The sequence below is a fragment of the Dromaius novaehollandiae genome, chromosome Z (genome assembly GCF_036370855.1).
Source record: "Dromaius novaehollandiae isolate bDroNov1 chromosome Z, bDroNov1.hap1, whole genome shotgun sequence".
Taxonomy (NCBI): Eukaryota; Metazoa; Chordata; class Aves; order Casuariiformes; family Dromaiidae; genus Dromaius; species Dromaius novaehollandiae.
Genome location: NC_088132.1, coordinates 11279365 through 11304726, shown reverse-complemented (window position 1 = coordinate 11304726; position 25362 = coordinate 11279365). Strand labels below are relative to the sequence as shown.

At 47.3% G+C, this 25362-nt stretch overlaps 1 protein-coding gene across 1 annotated transcript; it reads left to right on the top strand.

The window, feature by feature from the left end:
* Positions 1–6853: 6853 nt before the first annotated feature.
* Positions 6854–24229, top strand: LOC112982387 (lipoprotein lipase). Its single transcript, XM_026098745.2, has 10 exons — positions 6854–7115; positions 13748–13911; positions 14040–14219; positions 14877–14988; positions 16779–17012; positions 17294–17536; positions 18704–18824; positions 19538–19720; positions 20918–21022; positions 22022–24229. The coding sequence occupies exons 1-10, from the start codon at positions 7037–7039 to the stop codon at positions 22065–22067; spliced, it is 1467 nt and encodes a 488-aa protein (XP_025954530.1). The 5' UTR covers positions 6854–7036; the 3' UTR covers positions 22068–24229.
* The last annotated feature ends 1133 nt before the right edge of the window (positions 24230–25362 follow it).

Here is a 25362-nt window from a genome sequence, read left to right as displayed (position 1 = left end):
AAGCACGCAGCGGGAGCGAGGAAGAGGGGGACGCTGGAGATGGAGCATCCCCACGCAGACTGGCCGCGCGGGCAGCCCTCCACATCCAGGGCAGGACGTCACCAGGACCTGGCGTGTCTCCTCTCCGACGCGCCGCGTGGCAACGCTGTCAGCGACAGCCAGGTGCTCTTAACGTTAGAAGTGCTGGACCGACCACTTTGGGACTTTAAAAACAAAAGGCAAAAGGTTCGTGGCTGCCAGGAGCAGGTGACACCATTTGGTCCCCGAACTGACTTCCCTTATAGGCTGCCTCTTAATGAAGGGTCCCCAGGGAAAACATTATTTTCCATCTCGGAGAACCTGTTTATAGGATCCTAAGCCCTCCGTGACACAGGAACCGGGGCTGCCATTGCTCGAGTTCCTCCCATAGCTCCCATGGCGATTGGGATGGCTCGAGAAGCAGCGGGATCTTGTTACTGCAGCCCCTGCCCTTCCTCTCCCCTTCCCCTCCTCCCTGTTTGTATCCCCTGTTCGTTGCCATGTCCGAGCGCTGGCAGGAATATCCCTGGGACAGGGACCGCAGCTGCACGTGTTCCTGCAAAGCGTCGGCAGGCCCATGACTAAAGCGAAGTAACGTGAATGAAGTAAGAAGTGGAGGGAAATAAATACTACTTGTGGGTTATTTATACGTGGTGAGTAGAATAAACCAGACAGGGAAATTTTACTGTGCATATGCAAACTTGGCCTGCTTCCTGTTCATAGTTTGAAGACAGCTCACTGACTGAGTTCAAGCTTTGCTCGAAGTCTTTTAAATCTCCATGAGAGCTAAAAAGTTGGCTCCGGGTCTGTTTTAACTCTGGGCTTCATTGAACTAAATCCTGACATCACTGGAGTGAAGAGGAGCTGGAGAACAACTAGGTACTCAGCAACCTGCCTGCTCTGCTCTGGACTTTAATCTTGGGGACACTCAAAAGCTTTTATTTTGTTTCTTTACTCCACCTCATTCTTTGGTGTGTGCTTGCTGCCTATCTGGTGCTGAACAGAGGAGCTGGGAGCCAACATCCGCATCCTAATCCTACATCATGTTACAGCTGGTTGTATGCAAGCCCTGGAAGAGCAGAAAAGGGAGGGAGGAGGGCGTGCACGCGTGTGTGCATGCGTGTGTGCCTGTGTGGGTGTGTAAAGAGGGATAAATCCCTGCGACTTTGGGCATTTAACTGAGGCACCCGCGAGTCAGGAGGGCAAAATCGCTTTCTAATCCCTGCAGGTACCGCAGGAGGGTGCTTCGACCGTGGGGAGGCTGGGCTCTGCTCTGGGAGCGCACCCCTTGCTCTGTGAGTGCTTGGGTGGGATGTCCACATCAGGAGCGAGGATGTTGGGCTGGGCTGGGCTGGGCGGGAGGAAGCTTTTCTTTACCCAGCTGTGAAACCCCAGAACAGCCACGCTAGCTCAGCCTAAGCTTTAAATGAAAAGGAAAATTAAAGCAAATCCCCTTTGGCATGAGATGGAAATGTCAGCCCGAGGAGGAATCTGTTCTGAGCGAGTCACAGGCGACCGAAGGAGGTACGCGCTGGAAATCAGCCTGGGCTGCGCCATCTGTCCGCCTCGCGGAGCGAAATGAGGGAAAAGCAGAAAGTGCGCGACTATCTTCTCCCTGGCCGGGGAGCCCCGGGGCCAGGGGATGTGGCTTCTCTTCCCTGAGATATTTCTTGAAGCGGAAACGACACAAACGCTTTCCCACACTGGCCGTGCCGTGCATTTCTCCCTCGTCCCACTCGCTCTTCCCTTGGCCAGGGGGCCCAGACTGCCAAGCCGGGACCCGAGAGGGCTCCGTTCCCAGGCTCTAACACGCACCAGGGGAATAACGAGGGGCGGCGGGGGACGACGGAGGGTCTCCGCCGGGCACCCGGCTGGCAAGGCCGGGGGGCTTGCTCCGGCCCCGCGGGGCGCCCCAGGCAAACGCCCTCGTCTCCTCCTCCCCCCTGCCCTTGCACATTTTCGTAACCTTGCAAGAAGTTTCAGACAACGTCATCTTTAACCTACTGCAGGCAGGGCCGGGGGCCACGTGAGGGGCAGCGAGGGGGACCGCACATGGTCCGCACGCCAGCCCCACGGCCAATGGGTGGGGAGTTGGCCTCCACTCCCCTGCCGGCCACCCCGAAAGGGGCGCAGGAATGCCGCTCCCCCGGCGTTGCATTTTGAAAGACACATCTGGCGAGACAGCCAGCGGACTTTGGCAGGCAGCACCGGCAGCGTGATAATTAATTAAAGCACACTTGAGAAAATTGCAGCGCAAGCTTAGTCTGCAGCCAGATCTGCAGCTCGCTAGCAGAGCAGGGCACTTTGCTAGAGCTCGCACCCCTTCCTTCGGGAGAGCGGGCAGCTTGCGTTTGACACTGAAAACGGGCGCGGGATGAAATGAAATGTATCCTGGTGCTAACCAGCAAGGAGCAGACCTCGTCTGCGAGATGAGGCAACCTGGGCACAGAACAGCAAGTCCCACCGCAGTAGTAGAAAGGGTAGGAAAGCAAGACTGCTGACAGTCATTTCCCACGGGAGGTCTCGTCCTCCTGTTGCACGGGTGGCCCTGGGGACCCAAGGCAAGCGTGCAGGAGGAGCAGGTGCCGCCGTTGCAAGCAGAGCCGCAGCCGCAGCGCAGCTCGCTGCGTTGCGTTGCCTCCCGCCGAGCTCTTCCAGGCACCAACAGCAGCGAGGCTGCACGGGACCGCGTCGCGAAACAGACGCCCAGGCAGCCCCTGCCGAAACCCTTCCCCAGCTCCCCGCTGAACTGTCCTGCCCCGTCCGGCCGGCGCCTCCGCCCCGCGCTCACTACCCCTGCTGTGACTCAGCCGGCGTGGGTGGAAGGAGAGGCAACGCTGCGCCTGAAGAAACACTCTCAGATCAGCTTTGATGCGACAGGCTCGCTACGGGCCACCCAGCCCTTGCCTGTGCCTGAATGGCTTGAGGACGTGTTGCTCCTCACTCAGAGCAGATGGAGGATCTGCAGCCCAGGACGAGGAGGTCTCCAGCACACGTGGAGTCGTTTCTGCAGCCCAAATGTCGTTAGGGGAAAGGGGTGGGCAGGGCCACCTTTTATCCCCAAACTGGGGTTTTGTTAGAAATGGCTGGTTTTCACAAAAAAGGGATTTTCAGAAATATTTCGTTGGTGTCTTTGAACAAAAAATACGAGAAGCGGGCTTTGTTTTATTTACTCACATAGAAATCATATGGAAGTACTTTCTGAGTTTTTTGGATGTAATTTCCCTTTTTTTCTTCTAGTGCAAGAAAGACAAAATTTAAATATTTATAGACCGTAAACAAAGACTTCTTACTTATTTGCATTTCCTAGGGGGAAAGAAAGCAAGAGAACAGGCTTTTTGCTTGTTTCTGAGCAGAAGTCTTTTTGTGGAAGACCTCTCATCCTCAGCTGCTAAAGCTTTTATCAGAAAAGGGTTAAAGCAACACAGAATTTCTCACACTTACAGTTGGTTTCTCTGTTCTGGTTTTTACACTTTTGCCTGGTGTTTCGAGCTCTCTTTGGAGCGCTGCTGTGTAAAGGAAATTTTGGTGTGGAGTCTTCTCCTGCTCGCAGTCATGTCCGTCCGGTGAATTTGCTCAGGGCTTCATGCGGCTGCACCACACAGACCAACACCGCCGATGTTGCTTTGCAGACTCTCGCTGACTTGTTCTGACATTAACCTTCTACATGGTCCGTGGGTGCAAGTACCAGCCTCGTTACGCAACTCCTGTCTCCATTCCTCCAGACTTTTTCCCCCTCTGGTTAGAAATAACGTATTTTAGTTCTCACAGTTGCCTTCCACCCACTTTGGAATCCCCCAGTGCTATAAATCAGGCTCGCTTGTACAGATGGAGCGTTGCTTTCCCCTATAGGACTATTTATTCTGCAGAGGAACCAAAACTCAAATCCACCATTAGCTGCGCTGAAGCACATTCAGTTTGGGTCCTCAGAGGGTTCACCTTGGTCTGATCATGATTATTTGCAAAAGAAAGAACATTTTTAAATGCTGGAGAAGGTGCTGTGTCAGAATAGTGCAACTGCAGATTGCTTAGTGTTTAGGCACACTTTCTGCCTTCATGAGGTCCCATGTATTTCAGATTATTCTGCAGCTGGGTTTACAACAGACATGGACAAGTTGTTCAAGATCTGGGAAACAGTAAATACATGGTTTTTTTACCACACTTTTTTTTTTCACCACATGAAAGTTTTCTATTCGTGTTTTGTTTTTAATTTTCCTTCTTTTTTTTTAAGTGGAGACTTAGCACAATACTTTCAGACTATGTCTTAGAATGAGGCTTGGGCATGACAAGGAACACAAAATTATGCAAGCAAGCATTTTCAGTGTAACAAATCAGATTTACTCCGAGCAGTCTGCAAAGCTACTGCCTGCTCTTGCTATTGATAGGTTACAAGACTCGTATTGGCAACAAACTCCAATTCTGATTCCTGCCCCTGGATCTCCAGAGGTTCATAGGGGCCTGTAGCCCACCCAGGGCTGGCCTGCTCTTTTCCACCTGCTTGATCTGATCCTGCTAGCAGGTAGAAGTAGATTGATTGTCTTCCTACAGTTATTGTCTGAACCTAGATAGAGTCAGGCTGATTTCTGGGGGGAAATGACACTGTGGAGTTTCAGCTGAATGAGATCAAGAGAAAATGCATTGTCCAGCCAATTAAAAAAAAAAAGAGAGAAAACTGTTGCCATTGTTTTGTTCAGAGGATCTCCAACACAGGTCCGAGGATGGCTCACTGATTTATCAAGAGCAAGCTGCAGCTAGCACAAACTGTAATTTTTTCCCTGCTCATTCCACTACCTCCTCTAGTAAGGCAGACTCGTCTCTCCCCTCACCCCCAGCCTCTCACCTCCTATCTACCCCACCTTCCCCCACCCACTCGTACACGGTTTAGCACCCCTGCCCAGTTGTCTCGGTTGGAAAGTAAGTCTCAGCATGATCAGTCACACCCTCATTAAATTCTTCCTTTGCCTTTTGGATGTAAGTAGGAGTCAGCAGTGGAGGAACCTCATGCTGTGTCCTGGGGAAGACGTATCCTCTCTTAACGGTCTTACTGCTCTTCCTACGAAATCTAACGTTGCAAGGGTGACTCTGTCCTATGCTAAAGCAACCTCATGTTGAACATCCTCGCTAATACGGACCAGGTATATCTTAGTCTCTTAAGGTACGTAGTCCTAAAAGAAACAGTCATGCCCAGAGTGAATCCCACTTGTTTCACCTTGCACGAACCAAGGAGTTCTCATTCCCTGTGTCAAAGGCTTCTTTGTGAAGCTGGGGCTTTGACAAAGCACTGCAGAATGGAATAAAAACTGGTCCTGTCATTAACTTCATATTTCTTCATTACAAGTCCTTACATAACTGATCTTTCACCCTGTGGCCAACAATGAAAAGCTGCTTGCAGACCTTATTGTTGAGAAAAGGGCAGTGAGAGCTGAACAGCTCAGAGATGCAACTTTGCATTTCTCCAGAGTACCGGACATAATCTCTAGGGTATTTATTTACACATCAGATTTGTATTTCCTTAAGCATAGGCAAAACAAGGTTTTGGCAAAGGTTTTTCAAGTGAACAGCAAAAGGCTGATTGCAGGTGCTGGACTATGAGTGCACTTAACAGTTGGCTCTTGGTGCAAAAATGCGGACGGCAAGGAAGATCTTGCTGTGTGCATGGAGGAGCTAGGACAGGGAAGAGACGCAGAGCGAAAGGAAGAGTAGCACAGACGAGCATCTCGGCTGATGCCCACGGGGTGGTGAAACGGCAGGGCAGAGTGGGTCCTTCAGGGGACCGGTGCCACGGTACAAGGAGAGAGCGGGGCAGACGTGGGCACTGCTGTGCGGTGCCTGAGCTCCTGGCTCTCAGCCCTCTCTCCCACAGCAGGGACTCGCGGGGAGCCCTGGCCATGTGCCTGAGGGCTCCTGGTGTCGCCCTGCCGTGGGGGACAGAAGCTCTGCCAAACTCCTGGGACACCACACCAAAAAAATCATCTCGAAAGTGAGCTGTGGGAAAAACAGGCTGTGCTGGAGCTTGACGGGCTGGACTGTGCAGTGCTGGGTGGGATCGTGCCCTGCTGGGCTGGACCGTGCCGTGCCAGGTGGGACCATGCAGTGCAGTGCTGGACTATGCAGTGCAGTGCTGGACCATGCACTGCCGGGCTGGACCATGCAGGGCAGTGCTGGACCACGCACTGCCGGGCTGGACCATGCGGTGCCGGGCTGCACCATGCACTGCCGGGCTGGACCATGCGGTGCCGGGCTGGACCATGCGGTGCCGGGCTGGACCATGCGGTGCAGTGCTGGACTATGCACTGCCGGGCTGGACCATGCGGTGCCGGGCTGCACCATGCAGGGCAGTGCTGGACCATGCAGTGCTGGGCTGGACCACGCAGTGCAGTGCTGGACCACACAGGGCAGTGCTGGACCATGCACTGCCGGGCTGGACCATGCAGGGCAGTGCTGGACCATGCGGTGCCGGGCTGGACCAGGCAGTGCCGGGCTGCACCGTGCAGGGCAGTGCTGGACCAGGCAGTACCGGGCTGCACCGTGCAGGGCAGTGCTGGACCATGCGGTGCCGGGCTGCACCATGCGGTGCCGGGGCTGCCCCGAGCCGGCGGGGGCGGCGGGGCCCCGCGAGGGCGGCTCGGACCCCCCCCTGCCCTGGGCAGCCTCGGCCCCGCCCCGCGGCGGCGCGGCCAATGAGTGCGGGCCTCATTTGCATATTTGCATATCGGCGGGGACATAAGTGCCCGGGCAGGGAGCCGCGGTGGCAGAGGGGGAGCCCGCCTGCCGCAGCCGGGGCGCGCCGGGTTTTCCTTGAGTGAGCCTAGCCTAGCTTTTGTTTTTATTTTTTTTCTTCCCCCCTCTCTTTTGCTTTCTTCCTTTTTGCTTTGCAGCTCTTTCAAAACTTTTTATTTAATTATTTTATTTATTTATTTATTTTTATTTTATTTTACTTTCCCCCCCCCGCCCCGGCTCCTGCACCGAAACTTTTCCGGCACGCCAGACCGCGAGGGGACCGACCCGAGGGGAAGACATGGGGCGGGCGGCGCTGCTGGCAGCCCTCTGCCTCTGCCTGCGCTGGGTGCCCGCGCCCTGCGCGGCCCCGGCCGACGGTGAGTGAGGCCCCGGCCCCGGGGGGTGTTCCCAGCTCGGGGGGGGACCTGGGGGGCTGCTCGCCCTCGGGGGGGGGGCTTTGCACGGGGGGGTGAAGCGGGGTGCCCGCATCCCCCGAGGAGATGCGGTGGCCGGCGTGAGGGGCCGCAGGGGCAGCCTGGGGATGTTCCCTAGCGGTGTCTGCATATATGTACTTTACTGCATACATATACATTGCTATACCTATACTGTTTTACCTATATGTGTGTGTAGGCACCTCCCCGGGATACAGAAGTTAGAACATCTACGCAGTGACCAGCAGATGCTCACTAATGCTCTGTGGGTTAATCTGCAAGATGTTTGCAGATTTAACAAGCAAAGAGGTTGGTTGTTATAGTGCACTACTCCTTAAATTTATGATAGCAGGGCCCTGTCGAGGTCTCGCTTTCTTAGACATTGTGTGTGAGAGATTAGTGTATCTTTAAAAGGCCACACTGTGAGAAGAAAATGTGGATGTATCTGTTATAGCCACGAAGTGAAACTAAGATGGCAAATAGAGACTTTTTTTCTTTTTTCTTTTTTGTTTTTTTACCGTGGATGCCTCTGTTATTTCCTTTCTGAATAGAGAAGCTGGAGGGAAGTACTCCGAAGTAAGAGGATGGGGTGCTAGGGCACAGCCAAAGGAATGTATTCTCATATTAAATTCTATCTTGTGCCATCAGAGGCAATCAAAAGTGCTTTCCATCAGAGTACCTAAGTCTCATCCAGTGAGATAACTCTCTCTTTTTAAGCAGCCTTTCATCCCTCTAGGAACTGCTTTGCTGTAGAGACTTTCTAAGGAATGTATTAATTCTCCACAGAAATAGGTTATATGAGAACAGGTTGTGTGACCATCCTAAAATTATCTAAGCCTTGACTCTCACAGTATTTCTTGCTCACCTTAGTAAAAAGATGTTTTGAAACCATGGAAAATGCATGATCCAACCATCCAGGAATCCAGAGTCTTTAATAAACAACATTACAAAAATCTTCTAGGTGAAGATAACATTGGTGTTCCAGGAAAAGATAATATTTCTGGGAACGCGTGCTGTTCTCTATTTTTACCAGTGTAAATCCAGAGTCAGGCGTTACACCAGATTTACACTGTTGTGTGATGTGTTGTGTGCTGCCAGCTTGTGCTATGGCTGTTTGGGACAGACCTACCAGAGCAGCTGGGCATGGTCTTTCCAGCAGCAATGCATTTCTGAGGCAGAGCAGAGGTGAGGCATTCAGGCCATCAAAACTGTGCTGGAGAGTTGCATCAGGATAAGTGTTTGTAGGAAAGCTTGCTGGAATTTCTTAGATGCAGGAATTTCTTAGGTACTGGCACGGTGAGGCTTCCTCATGCCTCATTTGGTCCTTACTACTGTAAAGTTGACACTGATTGTATTTTGTTGTCTTGGGCTAATTCCAGATACCCCAGAGGGTCTGATGGATGGCGAGAGACCTGCTATTAAGTTGGCTGAATTACAAGCCTCCCAGCTGCAGCTGAGTAAGCACTGCTGGACGGGGAGCGCCTTGGGCATGGGGCAAGCACCCGTGTGCGCGGTGCGAGAGCCGGGGTTTGCCTCCTACCTCCGGCTGCAGGGCTGGAGCAGGCAGGTCTCCGCTCAGCATCGAAGGTTCAGCCCCATCGCTTTTCAGAGGTGTTGGTCTTTCCACCGACTCTTCCTGGGAAGTGTGGGAGAACTTGGGCTCAGGGCTCTACCGTTAAGGAAGACATAAATAAACTCGAAGTCGAATTTCTTTCACAGCAGAGTTAAACAACAACCTGACTTATGGGGTAGGTTTTATGGGATTGCAACACAGTAGTCTGGTTTCAGTTTATACTATAGATCGAATTAAGTGATAATACTTTCTGTGCTATGGTCCCTTTATTACAGCTGTCCATGGGTTTGCTAGAGGAGCCATGCAGGAATTCAGTGCGACTGATGCATTACCATAGCACCGGTTATCATCTGGAGGACAAGCTATTTCAGTTAGCTCCAGCTGGTTCTGTAAATGTTTGATTTTATGTGCTGATGTGTGCCTCTGTGCCTGTGCGTGTGGACTGCAGTTTACACGAGCAAGCAGTCTAATTTCTGAGGTTTGTTGCACCTAGCTAATAGTATTTTCATTTCTGTGTAAATAACGTGAGGAAATCGTTGTTTGTCAAAGCTTCCCCGTTTAATCCACAGGTTAATCAGGTGCACTGATTTTGGCAGCTGCATTATTATGATTTTGGCTGCCTGTGTCTGAGACTAGCAGTTTAACTTCTGCTTAATATTCCAGATGCTGTTATTCCTCAGAATTCAAGTTCTCCACCCAGCTGACTAGTGATAAAGTTTCCTCTATCAAAATCAACTGCAAGGCTGCCTTAGGCTTCCCATGAAGGAAATTCGAGGCTGAATTCTCTTCTTGATTAGTGTGTAAACTTGCTTTTAGGCTGTGTGAGAATGCTTAAAGTCAGTTGGATTCTTTCAAAATTGGTAGGAGTCTCCGATTTAATGGAATTTCACAAACTGCAAGTCCAAAGCAGAGTGTATTTGGTTAAAATAGGAAAATAGGAAAATTCAGCTACTGAATTTTCCCAGATTCTAAGTATTAGCACTTTCTTCAGAGTTCCAGGACTTTAAAGTAAACCTGGAATTACAGGTCAGCTTTTTTAGAAGATTAAAGGTGAGAGTATGTAAGTGGAGATTTAAGAAAAGCATCACAAAGTTTGCAGAGCGTGATAAAATGACAGAATTTGGCGACAGAGCCTGTGTGCTGTCAGAAAAGCGAGCTCCAGTCTGAAATTGGTGGCTTAATTCTTAATTCTACTGCTTTTTCCAGTTCCCTGGATAGCTGGATATCTCTTTATAGGCCACCTTGTCAGCCCTAAACACATAGCAGTCGCCAGAAAACTTTATTTTATAACAGGGGCTGTATTTGCAACTGTGTGCCTGGAAGTTCTTGCAACACAGAGCACATGCCTTAATACCTCTACTGCACTAAGCTCTGGAAAGTGTGATTTTTTTTTTTTTTTTTTTTTAAAGCAAAACCACAGATTTGTTTTGTCTACGCATTTAAACCTCCAGATCTGTTTCTTTTTAAGGTCTTGTTTAGAAATAGAGTTGCATTCTTTTTGCTAAAACTACTTCAAGATTTCAATATAGACACACAAAATTTTCTTTATACCTGATTTCTATCCATCCACATTATGCCAAGCCTGAAGCAAATTCTGCTAAATTAGTATCCACCATTGAGAAACATGCTGAAGACTCTCCGTCTGTGGGTTTGCCCTGGTTTAACTAACTTGTGTTAAAACACATCTTCAGTTAACCAGAAGTGAGTGTGTGCATAGACAGTCTCTGCATTTCTTTGGCCTTGTGTAAGACTGTAGGAATGAAACCCACTGCCATAATGTTTGACTGGAAAATTAGAACATGATTCAAGGAGACTTCTCATTTTAAATCTATGAGGAAAAGGTCTGTGACAAAGGTCTATGCATGACACAATCTGGGTCTCAATTATTTTTTTAACTAGACCAAGACATTGCTTATAAGGTACAAACATGGAACTGGCAAATGCTAGCCTTCTGAACGGACATGCTGCTGCAGTTTTAAAGCATGGTATAGGTAGATATCAGCATGTATGTGTGGTGAGTACATATACATTATTACTTACTTCTGTATGGTATGTCTAAAGTTGAATCTGCAAATGGTAGGAGACTACGTGGTATTGCATGAGGCACATCCTAACTTTACAATGTGAGGTACAGACGAAACAGCGTGTGCTGTGACCCAGCCAGAATGTGCCAAGTTAAATACAGGAAATATTTGAGGACAGCTTCTTAATTAACACAGTGTTAGGAAGTTATATTAGTAACCAACCCCAGCACGCTTATGCTTCAGGCATCTGGAGGGTATCTTGCTGCTGGAAATTGAGCATGGGTGGCCATCAGACGCTATGACGCTTCTTGCGAGCATAAAAGATGCTAATCATAATTTCTTCTGACTTTCTAATTCCTCCTACAGCATAGCCAGCTGAGCAGGTGGCCTTCTGCCATTTCCCTAACTTACGGGCTGTTGCTTTGCAGCTGCTGCTTTGACAGAGGTGCCTGCACTTCAGTGCTGGCTGGATTGTTCCCATGCCCTAAATCCCACCCAAAGTTTTTGAGGCTGAAGCATATTAACGTTTGTGAAGCACTTTGCACCTCTCCAGGGGAAGATGCCGTTATACTGCAGACTCTCCTAATTAGTGACATGCAGTTCAAAGTATATATTGGAGGAAATAACTTTGTGACAAACCTAAGAGAGACAGTCTGAGCTATTTGCACATCACAGTGTGTATTTGTGATTGAAAACATGCAATGAGACAGATATCAATTTAATTTAGATTTTGGGTGATTATCAAATAGGTTTAATTGAGAAGGGAAATGATTCCTAAATATGAAAGGAAGTAGTATAACTAGTGAGCAGGTGGACTATTCTTGTTCGCCTTCCTGTGTGGGACAGAAATATACATAATTGAAAGTCCTTGTACTTTACAGTTGAAAGCTGTTCTTGGTATTTTTAAGGTTTCACGAGTTCGTTGCTGAGTGAAAGTTAAATAGCTGATATTTAACTAACAACTAATAAGCCTATGGCTCTTACCTTTTTCTGGCTAAAAAAAGAAAGAGTGTAATTCTGAAGACTTGTTTCAGAAAGAGGTTTTCACTCTTTGGTGAGGAAGTGAAGTTTTGAACATGGAAGATACAAAAAAGGGGCAACTTTTCCTGTGAAAGACCTAGGACTAGGATCAGTTGCAGGACAAGCAAATTTGGCTAGTGTAGCAGATTTGTGTGTTTTCGTTAGATAAAGTGTTATTTTCACCTTCTGCTGGTTTGGAGGGGGGGGGGAATTCTTTTGGTGATGTGGTAAACTGCACCTGCTCTTGGGGGAGAGGAGGCAGGGAGGGGGCGTCCCGTGCAGTTCTCCCGGGTTAGCCGGCCGTCCTGGCGCAGTCAGGGTCCAGCCCGGCGCTGAGCGGTCCGCGTCACGCCCGTGCGCAGGCTTCGCCCTGGGCAGGCGGGGAGTCCCCGTGGCTCGAGCACCTTGGGCGGCTGGTGTCAGGCGGCTGCCCTCCCTCCAGGATCTGCGCGCAAGCGCTTGCAGCCTTAGACCCTCTGATGCTGAGCCGCTAAGTTAAATGCGCGGCTTGTGTTCCCCCGCCACGCACCCGGGAAAGGCAGGGAAAGGTCTCGGACAGCTTCTGCCGTGAGCTGAAGGCGTTTTATTGCGTGTAATTTGACTGAGCCCAGAAGATGAACTTTTAGGAAACAATGCATACATAATTCACCGTAGAAGTAGCCTCCGAGTGATGCAGCAAACTTTACAGAGAAATACAAATATCACAAAACCCCTCTTCTGCAGTGGGAAAAAGGGGGAGCAGAGATGTTTTGGGTGTCTCACAGGAGGACCTCACCTTGCACCTTTGCATTGCCTGTGGTGGCTCTGAGCCATTCGTTAATGCCTCCTTAGGAGCTTGTAAAACCTCAGAGTAGGATGCCAGGAAACCACACGGAGCAGGACAGAGTTGGCCTGGGTTCACTTGGAAAACAGGCAATCAGTATTTGCAAAGTGGAAGTTGCCAAAGTAGGGCCTGGCTTCAGAAAAGCATTGGAGTGTATGCTTAAGTCCAGGATTAATTACAGGGTCTGCTGAAGAGAGGTGCTTAGGTGTTGAATCAGACCTAAAAAGAGGAGGCATTTAAGTTTCTTTCCAGACAAAGGAGTCAGCAAGCAGAAAATCTAAAGTCACTCTTCTGCCTTGTCAGGAAGAAAAAGAGCAATTTATGTTTTGAATCTGGAAACCAGAGGGAGTGCTCTGAGAAAGAAGTGATCCTTTCAGGCACGGCCCATCACATGCTGGGTTACTACCAGCACATAATCTTCCCCCGCCCCGGATTCAAAACGTCTTCAGGCAGAGAAAGATTATTCTCAAAACCTGATTATCAGATGATCTGAAATAATACTGCCTTCAAAATACAGGCTTCTGCTTCGCTAGCTCGGTTAAGTTCCCTTAAAGTGTTTTTGATATTGTCACCTGCTGTTTCCCTCTGTTGGTGTGAAGTCTAACACCCGTGTTTTCTAACACAATGGTGAGTTTACAGCTGTTACCTCTGATGGACTGCAGCTACTGGCTGCTAAAAAGAGCCTTGTTAAAGAGCGATTAGTGATGAACTGATGTGGAAAGTGCGCCGCCAAAATACATCATAGTGTGGTAGGAACTTGTTGCTTTCCCACATATATTATGACGCTCTTGTACAGAGAAAACAGGCTTCCTATTAATAATACAGTGAAGAAAACACTGACTCCTGAAATGAACTTTTACACATCTGACAGCTGGCCAGGCCCTCCCTGTTTTAGCAGGGTTAGGACTTTCAAGTGGGAGCAGTTTTCACCCCATTTTTCCTTTTACACAGCCATTGTGGTGGAAAAGGAGCACTGAGGTAAATGAAAACCAAGTGCCCATTTCTTGTCTGTTTTTTGGTCTCTCTCCAACATCATGCCTGTGACTCTCTCACTTATTTTTAGCCTTCCTACAGTAGAACTGTTTGCCTTAATACTTCTAAAACACCACTTTCTGTTTCCTATGGTCTTGCACTGCAGAAGCCGAGAAGAATTTTGAAGGAATCGAGAGCAAATTTTCCTTACGGACGGCTGCTGAGCCCGACGAGGATGTCTGCTACCTGGTTCCCGGGCAGGTGGAAAGCTTGGCACACTGCAACTTCAACCACACTAGTAAAACCTTCGTGGTGATCCATGGGTGGACGGTAAGAAGGAAGAGGAGGAATCTCCCTTCTAGGAGTTTTGTTTGACTACCCTCCTGATGGGTAGTGTTAGATGTCTCAGCAGATGTGCCTGTTTGCCACCAATAATATATACCTTTTTTTTATACCAGGTGACAGGGATGTATGAAAGTTGGGTCCCAAAGCTGGTGGATGCTCTGTACAAGAGAGAACCTGACTCAAATGTCATTGTGGTTGACTGGCTCGTTCGGGCTCAGCAGCACTACCCAGTGTCTGCTGCCTACACTAAGCTGGTGGGAAAGGACGTCGCTATGTTTATTGACTGGATGGAGGTAAGATGTGCAGTCACGTGTGCCACACATTGCATATAAAGTCCTAGGAGACAAAGCAGCAACGATGCATCTATGTTAGCAGTCTCCCATAGGATAGATGGGGTTGGGCTGTCACAGACAGTGCTTTGCTGGACTGATAAAATCCTGGGTTTACTTCCGTGGCTGTCTTCACACAAGGAAGCCTTTTGTATTACAGTCAGGAGATTTTCACCTTGTGGTCCGTGGAGCCCTTTGGGTCCACAGACTATTTCTAAAGGCTCTGTGAGAGGTAGCTGTGAAAGACACATTCCTATAGATTGTACAGCAACCAGCATGTGGGAGACTCTAAGAAGTCTGCGCTGCCTTTGGGAAATATTTAGGGGATCCAGAAATTGGTGTGTGTCAGGGGAAGGCTAAAAAGCTTTGATTATAATACATTATTGCTTCTGTATTAGTAAAAGAATATTCATGGAGATGTGTCCTGTGTCCTAAGCTAGTTAACTCAAATTAGCTAAAACAGAATGAAGTGATGTTGATTGTATTTAGTGTTTTCTTTTCTCCATTGCTTATGATTCGAAGGGAAATTCCAGTTTTTCAGATAACATCCCTCTCCCAGCCCCACGTCTGCTGATGTTGTCAGATTTGACTTCAAACTTTAAACAAACCTTTCTCCTCCAGGAAGAAATCAACTACCCTCTCAACAATGTCCACTTGCTGGGGTACAGTCTGGGTGCCCATGCTGCTGGGATTGCTGGGAGTCTGACCAAGAAGAAGGTCAACAGAATTACTGGTAAGAAAACCTGAGGCTGTGAAGAGTGGAGGGTCCTGTGTCTTCCTTCCAGAAGCTGAAATATCACTTTCCACTGGGAGATCACCAGAATAATTGTTGCTGTTGGCAGTGCTTAGGCTATGTGTTTATTTTTCCTCGAATCAGTGGGGCTGATATTGTTCATACAGTAGCATGCGAAAACCTTGAGAGCAGAACAACAAAGGTGGTGGGTGAGAAATCTCAATCTGCTTGTGTACAAGAAATGAGCGAGTAGGTGGGGATTCATTGGCCTTGAAGAGAGACTAGCTGGGGCGATGTGACAGAGGCTGACCAAATCCATGGCTTGGAGAAGACTGCTGTCTCTTGCAGTGCAAGAACTTCAGCTAGGTCTTCTTGAGCCAGAAACCATCTCTTGCTGCTGATAGGGGTTGGCCCAAGCAAACAGGAGGGGATCCTCCTGCACTGGGTGTAGCATCTGCAGAGCTCATGGCCAATGGGTGCTGGGGATGCAAGAAGCTTATACCAGCTCAAGGAGAGACTGGACAAATAATCAGAAGAGACCCACTCTGGGTTACTAAATGAATAAATCATAACAGACTCAAGTAATCTAGGCTGAAATAATACTGGGAGAGCACTGGGAAGGGGTGGGAAGCATAAACGTGCTTGCCCTATTTCTGTGCATGCTTAAATGTGTGCTTATGGAAGCAGAGTACTGTGCTGGATGTGCTGGTGTCCTAAACAAGCTGCGGCCAAGCTGCGTGCGAGGTGGCTCACGCCACACTGGAAACTTGTGCGAATGCATGCACGCTACTGCGCTAGTCTGGAAACAGCGGTGGTGCAGGAGCTGGTGCCCCAGCTCTTGGGTTGCCCTTGTCCTGGGGCAGCAACACCTACCAGGGCAACGTAAGAGCGGCTGCAAGTGTCTCATCATGATCTGTTGCGACCTGAGAGTTGGCGCTCCAAATCGCTCAAATACCAGCAGTGCTCTGTTTTACCCCTCAGTGCCCAGGATGGGCATCTCCTGGGGAGGCAGCGCAGCCCTTGGGCACGGAGATGGGTCCCTGAAGTCCTCTCAGCAGAGGTCGGGGAGGGTGCCGGGGTGGGCAGATGCCCTGAGATGAGCTCGCCTGGGCGCTGGTCCCCGACGGAGCGCTGCAGGGAGGAGGCATCCCATGGGGGCAGCCCTGCATGCGGCCGTGTCCCAGGCATGTTGTCATGACATGGGAGACTGTGCAGTAACAGGAACCGCTTGTGCCTGTTTTATGAATGGAAGTTCTTATTTCCCAGCAGAATAGCTGTGAATGGTTTTGATGCTACAGTGTTGCTGCAAGTTGGAAGTGTACCATAATATTCCCCCTCCCCTTAGGCGTGCGGACGGTGAAACTCTCATTTATGTTCCCCACTTGTCCCCCTGGCAGGGAGCTAGCAGCAAGATATTTTCCACACTTCAGACACTTCAAAGAGAACTTTTTAACTTCCTCTGTCTATTGACAAGAGAGGAAAACACTGAGAAAATGTTTATTAGCTAGTTTCTCCCATCCACTGTAAACACTACAGCTATGGAGAAGTTATCTGTGCTTTTTAACATATGTTTACATACACCTTTTTTCAAAAAAGGTGACAGCATTTCAAGTTAGGGTGTTTGGTCCTTCTGCATGCATGAGTGTTACTTAAATAAGCCCATTGCAGTGTCTGTAGTGACACTGTTCAAAAAAAAGCTCCAGCCCAGGCGCTGAGTTTGGTGTTTGCTACCACTGCAGTGTTTGGGCAGGCTGTCATCTCAGTCCTGTTCTTGTGGCTTCCTCATGAAGGGCTGGATCCTGCTGGTCCCACCTTTGAGTACGCCGATGCCCCCACCCGCCTCTCCCCGGACGATGCGGACTTTGTGGATGTCCTGCACACCTACACGCGGGGCTCTCCGGATCGCAGCATTGGGATCCAGAAGCCGGTTGGACACATCGATATTTATCCTAATGGTGGAGGTTTCCAGCCGGGTTGCAACTTAGGAGAGGCTCTTCGTCTGATTGCAGAAAAAGGCTTTGCCGGTAAGACTACTCTGTAGCAAGCAGTGTAACATCTAAAGGGAGATCTTCAGTAGTACGTGGGCTTCCTACAAGCAGAGATCCTTTTGAGATGCACAAGAATTTGTTCTTCTAGGTGCTTTTAAAACTCTCCATATAAAGCCCAGCTTTGGAATAGAGGGTTTTGCCCATTGATGGCATTGCTGACAGTTTTATGTCAGTACTTTTATATACATACATACCTATATGTACACAAACACATATATATATGAATAAAATGTTATATTTATTTTCTTTCTTTGAAGATGTGGATCAGCTAGTGAAATGCTCTCATGAGCGATCCATTCACCTCTTCATTGACTCCCTCCTCTACGAAGAAAAGCCAAGCATGGCCTACCGCTGCAACACGAAGGAGGCCTTTGAGAAGGGCCTCTGCCTGAGCTGCCGGAAGAACCGTTGCAACAATTTGGGTTATAAGGTCAATAGAGTGAGAACGAAGAGAAACAGCAAAATGTACTTGAAGACTCGTGCGCAGATGCCCTATAAAGGTAGGTCCTGCCTGCTTACTGGTGAGCAAGAGTGGTAGTTTTGCTCCTGCCTGCTTACTGGTGAGCAAGAGTGGTAGTTTTGCTCAGCTCTGGGTAGGAGTGGGTGCATGCCCCAGATGATAGTACTTCTTTCTTGGTGCCTGGAGTGAGCAGGGGTCCAGCTTGCCTGCATTTTGCTATAAAGAGCAGCTAAAGTGCAGCATTTGAAGAGCAGTGTGACTTTATTCATAGTGTGGAATTTGTTGTGTAGAAAATGAAGAGGGAGATGTTTTGTAATAAACTTCAAAGTGACAAAATAAGATGATTTACTATGCAGCTGAGACAGTGACTCCACTTGGAACAATTGAGTCTTCTCAATTTTTCCAGTACTTTTTTTCCTCCAAATGAGTTTTTCCTGCTACTGGGAAAATAATCAGTGAAGCCCAGCCTGATGAGTAACTTAAACACATGCAGCCATCAGACTTACACCCTTCATACTGCCTCTGGCCAGAGGAGCACCATCCCTTACGTTAAAATCTCACAGCACTTCTTGATTTCCACTGCCACATTGGTAGGTCTGAGAAGAACAGTGCCAAAACTGGGAGGCTTCCAGCTAGAGAAATAACTGCTAAGTTGGATTTTGTTTTTTTCCTCTAGCTTTGACTGCGACACATGGCTTTGCATGCATTGTGAGCAGAGAGGAACAGTGTGATGGCCCAGTAATTAGAGGGAAAATTCTTGCAGAGTTGGAAGATATGCAAGAATAGTGTTTGGTTGGCATTTGGCACTTAGTCTGCAGTGTCACGAGGCTGAATTTACTTCACCAAGCTTGTATGAGGAGGAGGGCACAGCTCACTTGATTCCAGCCAAAGAGTGCAAGTCATACACATTTGTAACAGGTTTGAAGGCCATACTGCGGACCCTGTAATTACTGAGTAGCCACTCAGCTAAACAGCAGGTTCAGTTGCAAGGGTTGCGAAGGTTTTTAATTATGATTTCTTGCATCCTAAATTTTACCTCCTCAGAAAAATATTTCCGTGAGTACCCACAGGCTTCCTCAGTTTAGTGATGCTGGCATGTTCCAGATTAGGATTTGCACACGGTTTTTAAGTGTTTGGTCATCAGTAGTATCTCTTTGGAGCCCTAGGCTTTTTCATAATAGACTTTTCTTTTATGTTCTTCTTCCAGTCTTTCATTACCAGGTCAAGATCCATTTCTTTGGGAAGACGAATATGACTAAGACAAACCAGCCTTTCCTGATCTCTTTGTATGGCACTCTAGATGAGAGTGAGAACATTGCTTTCACACTGTAAGTAGCAACAGAAAACACTGCAATGCAACTGATGCCCCTGTGTTTTGCTACCCCACTGCTGTGTCTAGCCCAAATCTGTTAAAGCCCCAGTTGCAAAGTTTGTCTTTCTAGCTCCAGCTATGGAAATCTGTCCTTGCGGGTTTGCAGGGTCGGATCTTGTCATTGATTAATGTCATTGTCATTTTTTCACTTTTCTAAGCTGTCACTCTCCAGCTCTGTTAAAGCAACTTAAAATCTAGAATGTGACCTGGAATTAGTTGTCAAATGGGTTTGAAGGCCTTGGGGCAGAAGCTGAGCAAAGAGATGGCACTTGCTTTCGCAGCTCTACAAATTGAAGGCAAAGTCTGTGCTTATGTGTCCCCTAGCATGCAGGCTGGGTTGGCAGGGTACAGGGTTGGAAGGCACCCAAATCCATTTCCCGCTCCAAGGAGGCAGACTATCTACCTAAATTGTTCCTGGATGGTGTTTGTCTAACAGCCTCCAGAGAGCCACCAGCAATGGAGTTTGCTTCATTGCTCTTTGAAGCACATAAAGTCCTGTTTTTCACAACTTTTCCCTTCATTTCCTTTTGCCTTCCCTCTGCATAACCCCCATCCCACCAATCTTTCCATAGCTCACTTTTAAGATTACTGATTAGTCTTGTTGGCTCTTATGATCTTTGCAATAGTTCCCATTTCTTTTTATTTCTTTTTTTTTTTCCCTCCTCACAGGCCTGAAGTTTCCTCAAACAAGACATTCTCCTTCCTGATTTACACAGAAGTGGATATTGGTGACCTGCTTATGCTAAAGCTGCAGTGGGAGAAAGACACTTTCTTCAGCTGGTCTGACTGGTGGACTCCTTTTGCATTTGACATCCAGAGAGTCAGAGTAAAGTCAGGAGAAACTCAAAAAAAGTAACTCGTTTTCATTGTCTTAAAGTATTAGTTTTAACTGCTGTTTTTTCCTGACAGGGTGGGATAAAACATGGCAAGCAATTACAAATGGGTGCAGCACAGATAGTCAGGGCTTCAGTGGCACCAAAGCCGTATTTACCTCAACCAAGTTTAAGTTGCTTTGTTCCCCTGGGATCTGCAGTCTGTAATTTTACTCCCACAGGATTCATTTGCATCCCACTTTCTCACGTGTTTCAGGTTAATTATAATACACAGGAGAGTCCCTTTGTGAACTAGAAGTTTTGACTGTATTTGCAGTTGCACTCTTGCTGGACATTTGTACAAGTTTTCTTGCAGAGCACATGCTTAGAAGGAGACTTTTAGAAACCTTTCCAAAACTGTATTTGTACAGGAAATGATTGCTTCATTAACTTGGAATTCCTTGGAGCTGGGAATCCCTGAATAGTCAGTGGAAACAAACACATGACTCTGCTGAAGGCATATAAGACACTGCCAGTATATGAATACTGAAACAGCACTCAAAGTCTGAACAGGACTGTTTTTTTCCCCTGAATCCTTTGAAACATCCAAATTCATTAGGCATGAAAACTGCTGGGAGAAAACAGGTCCACGACAGAATGCTCACGTCCTATGTACAGTATCGTGGGTAATATGTTCCTCCGCTGAATAAACAAGGCAGCCACTTCATCAAAAACAGTTATCGGAGTGAACAAATATAGGGGTGGGGTAAGTACTGATAAGTATAAAAGCAGCCGCTGAGGTTTGCTGGGATTGGCAGCCTACTTTGTTTGCAGACGTTCAGGGGAGCAAGGCTGTCTTCCAAGATCATTCACCTGAAGCAGAAGTCACACGAGGGCTGATGTAAACAAAGATCCCGGCGGCTTTGTGCCAGGGGCTCCGTTCTCTCAGCCGCTGGGAGGTTTGAGGGAAGGCACCAAAGTTACGCCTGCGATTTTGGATCTACGCTTAATGCATTTACCAGTTTTTCTGGTACGGTGGTTCTTCCCTCACAAGATCCATGCTTTCTGCTTTTTAGAAAAGTGATTTTCTCCCAGTGATTTGGCACTTACGGCACTTAAGGTAGCAGTGCCCCACATGACAAGAGCATAAAGGCTGCCTCCAAGCATCAGTTCTGTTTCTGTAGTTAAAAAGATGCGTCTGGCTCGGTCGCGTCACTGTTCAGTGTTTATTCCACAGGGTCGTGTTCTGCTCCCGAGATGGCACCTCGCGCCTCAGTAAAGGACAAGAAGCGGCAATATTTGTGAAATGCATGGAGCAGCCGGTCAACAGGAAAAGAGGAGGGTACGCATAAGCAGTGTTGTTTTAAGCTTGTGGGAAACTGAATGGTGGAAGGGATCTTTGGGGAATTTCATAAAACCTCCCACAACTGGTTGGCTTGTACACTAGCCTGCTAAAGACTTGGGGAGCGTCACAACTCAGACTAACCTGAGGTTTGCTTTCGGCAACTTGAAAACCCTGAGTTTGGTTTTCTCCTCGTGTGGTTGTTTGCACCTCTGCAAAGCTGAGCTGCACACATCGCTGCCTCTCACATTCACCCAGTGGCCAAGCATAAACGATTGCATAGAGGGTTTACGAACGAGGCACTCCTAACTCGGCCTCTATCTAGAGATGCCCTACATTTACCCCTAATTCAAGGACATCCAAACATCCATGCTGAGTCAATCCAGAGCCCCTTTTCCCCACTGGCCAGCAGCAGATTTGGAGGGTATTACAGAAGCTGAATAGGCAAACGCAGATATTCTCCCCAGTATACTGTGTTTGCTGCTGGCAGCCTCCAGGTGAGTGACTTCCTGAGATTTGCATCTCAGATTTGCATCAGAAATTGCATCTTTGTGTTTAATAGCTGTTGATAGGTTTTTCTTATCTGTTTAATATTTTTTTTTCTGACCCAGAGTAAACTTTGAAAAATGGGCCAGCTTTGTTTGGACTTTATCCAATAAGGTTTGATCTGGAGAAGTGGTTGCATTTATTTTAGTGCAGCTGCAATGGGTCTTGTGAGTTGAAAGGTCTTGTGGGGACACTTACAAACTGAGGTCTAGTTCCGCATAAAAAGGCGTGTGCTGACCTTCACTCCAGGGCAATGACCTGGTGAAGCCTTGAGACCTCTCTGTGTATGTACAGTATACCTGTAAAATCAAGCCCAAGTTATATCAGGCAGCAGCCACTGAAAGCTCCAGAACTTAATTTATTTTCCAGTATTTTTGAACTTTCTCCAAAATAAGACAAAAAGGAATCGTTTCTTCTTCTTCACCTTACCTGTCCTTTTTTTTCCCCCTGCAGTGCCAAGAAAGCCTCTAAAGAAAATTCTGCTCATGAATCTGCTTAGAAGTGACAAGAATGGAGACTTTTTTTTTTCCACACTGGGCAGGAGGAGAGTCCATTCATCCCTATGAACTGGGTGTTTAGAACCAAATATATAGAAGTATTTATCTACTGCTGGCTTTTTTGCCTGCTATTCCTAGCTATTCTAGGAGACTTCTTGTAAGGAAGTCTCAGCACACAGAAAGTTGTTACTAACCATAAAGATGCATTATCCAAATAGTTAAAAACAAAAAGAAACTGCCAAAACAACTTGCCAAAAGCTTGAGTACTGGGAAGGAATAAGTAATTTTGCTTAATCATGGTGCCTCGTGACAAGGTTTCTTGATATCAAATCCTCTGTAGCAGTTTTCTAGTATTTATTGAAAAGAAGAAAAGCCTTGTACCTGGCTTTTCTTTCTAACTGAACAGATTTGGGATTTTTTTGTTTGTTGTTTTTGTTTTTCTTCTGGCTTGGCTAACTGAATTTTCTAACAGTTCAATGGCCAGATCTCATTGTCTTCAAGTGTGTGTTTAGGAATTGAGTAGATTTCTTATGTGAAAAAACATCTTTCCTATCTGTAAAGCTATTATTCAAAGGTGTCAGGGACTGAATGAATATGGGGATAAATTTACTAGTTTGTGGTTATGAATGTGTTACACTGGGGGTAGATGCCAGTGCTACTTAACCATAGGTATGATCTGTTAAGCTACGTGTTATTATGCAGCTTATCCTGCAATAAATATCCCGTTGTAGGACAAGACAGCAGTACCAGTGTCCTATGCAGATATTGTACTTTTCATCCGTGCTTTCATCTCTTAAAAAATGAAACCATCAAACCTCCAACACTGTGCTGAGTTAGGAAGTGCAAAGGAATCAATCTACCAGACACTCCAGGAAATGGACTTTTCACCTTGCTTGCATCCCTGATGCTAAACCGTGACAGTCACTCTGCTCTTTGACAGTGAATGTCAGTCATGTAGCTGAGTGGCAGCTGTATCAGGTCTGGACCTGAATCAACCTGGCAGCTGAGAAGCTGCGATCACGCTCCCCTATACTGGAAATCTGATTTCCAGTGACCATCCTCTGCTTGTGGCTGGGCTGTGGTGCACTGCTAGTGCTAGATGCTTGGAGGTGCTCGGTTTTCTGACGAGAGGTGGGATTCAGCAAGGAGCAGGGGCTGGGACAGTCAAAAGGAGTCTGACTGTGTGATCCACAGAAATGAATGCTCTGAGAAACACTTGAATTAGACATGCTGTGAGTAGCCAAAAATAGGTGAATTGAAGGCTTTCTGCCTTTTTTTTTTTTTTTTTTTACATGTAATTTTTCTAGTGCCCTGAAAGGTTCACAGCCTTCATTTAGCTTTGCAGAGGATAAACAAACTACTGGGGAGGTGGGAAGGCTGGAAGGTACATGTTTGGAAAAGTGGTAATCTGAGCTATTGATGCTGGCTTTCATAATCTTTTTGCACATGTGCAAGATGGTGCAAAAGTGGTGATTCTCCAACATTATTCCAACCATAAAACAATGCTGGCACGTGTATGCATACACATTTTTTTTGTTTTTTATAGCCATGGCCATTGTTACATGTAGGGACAAAAGTTCTAAACAGTGCAATAGGTTGGAATAATAACAACTCCAAAATTGCTCACATTTGATTTCCTAATGCAACAAGTACAGCAGAGATAGGATGAGTCCCTGAGGGAGGGGTTGAGTATTGAGCCACTGCATTTGAGACTTCTAAAAATACAGTGATTTGTTTCATACAGACTTCACATTTTGTTGCAATTTTCTCCTAAGTTTTAAGATTCTTTGGAAACAAAACTTGTATAAACAGGTCTGCTTTTAATACAGGATCTAATACAAACTCATACAGTACTTAGTCACCAAATAGTGAAGGTTCTTGTACATGAGGACACATGATTTAGCTTTGAATGTTATTTATTAGCTGTAAATACCATATTTATGTGTGTAAAGGTAGTTTGTATATATTGCTAAAGTCACTGAGAGTCTCTGCATTTATACAGTTGTGTGGTATTAATCCTGTATATAGCTTTCGGAAAGATTTTTATCAATGAACCACTTAACCACATCGGAAATAATGCAGTGTAATACATTTTTTTAAAAAGAAAGCTCCTCAGTTTTGTATGGAATGGAAACCTATCGTTTTAATAAAATTTTCAAACTGATGCCAAGTCACTAGTTTGCTTTTGATGAAATAATCTTAGCGGTATCTCTCTTGTATTATGTGAAACCCACATAACCTGTTCATTGGATTCTGGGATGAGAAGGTTTTTTTTTTTCTTTTCTTTTCAGAGCAGCTCGTGATCTTTTTTAAATTTCGTGATACCTTTCAGGAAACACCAAAACTCACAAATCAAGGCAGCAAAGAATCAGCATGTGCCAACAAGCATCCCAGCCACATGTTAAGCAGCCAGCCAGCTGCACTTTGCGGTTTCCAAGCTTCCCCCACTTTTAGGGACAGCCCTTACTTTGAAAGGCGTTTCCTCTTTTTTTGGGGAAATGGCAGAACTGCACTTCCCTTTTCTCTATACCAAAAATGTACTCTGCAAATTACACTTCTGACCCCTTGGTTTCAAAGGCAAGCACTTATCCCTAACCACTACCTGTGGGTAAAGGAGGTGCCTCTTCGATCCACATCTCATCTGCATTGCTGAGCTTCGGAGTGGTGGCTGTCAGCTAGTCCCTGCCCTGTGATGGCTCCAGCAGCCTGAAGGCTGCTCTGCCCCACAGCAGGTGCCAGGACTATTGGAAGGGGATCACCAGATCGAGGGGAGTCGCAGGTACCTCTGTGTGCTTTGGGGACAGCATGAAGGGTAATCAGGGCAGCTCTGACTTGGTTCGAGATGACAGTTGGGCAGGAGCAGAACTGCAGAATAGTTGATGTTGGAAGGGACTTAAGGTCATCGGGTCTAACCCCACCCTGCTCAAGCAGAGTCACCTAGAGCAGGTTGCCTGCGGCGGTGTCCAGTTGGGGATTTGAATATCTCCAAGGACGGAGGCTCCACAACCCCCCTGGGCAACCTGTTCCAGTGCTCCGTCACCCTCACAGTGAGAAAGTGTTTTCTTATGTTCAGGCGGACCTTCCTGTGCTTCCACTTGTGCCCATTGCCTCTTGAGCTATCACTGGGCACCACTGAGAAGAGTTTGGCTTCATCTTCTTTGCACCCTCCCATCAGATACTTACACACATTGTTAAGATCCCCCTGAGTTTTCTCTTCCCCAGGCTGAACAGTCCCAGGTCTCGCAGCCTCTTGTCGTATGACAGATGCTCCAGTCCCTTCATCGTCTTGGTGGCCCT

Bases quoted from the DNA above. Each gene is read 5' to 3' on its own strand.
- LOC112982387 (XM_026098745.2), top strand. From the start codon at position 7,037: ATGGGGCGGGCGGCGCTGCTGGCAGCCCTCTGCCTCTGCCTGCGCTGG. The intron at 17,013-17,293 runs GTAAGACTACTC...CTTTCTTTGAAG, and splicing joins TGCAGAAAAAGGCTTTGCCG to ATGTGGATCAGCTAGTGAAA. The intron at 17,537-18,703 runs GTAGGTCCTGCC...TTCTTCTTCCAG, and splicing joins TGCGCAGATGCCCTATAAAG to TCTTTCATTACCAGGTCAAG.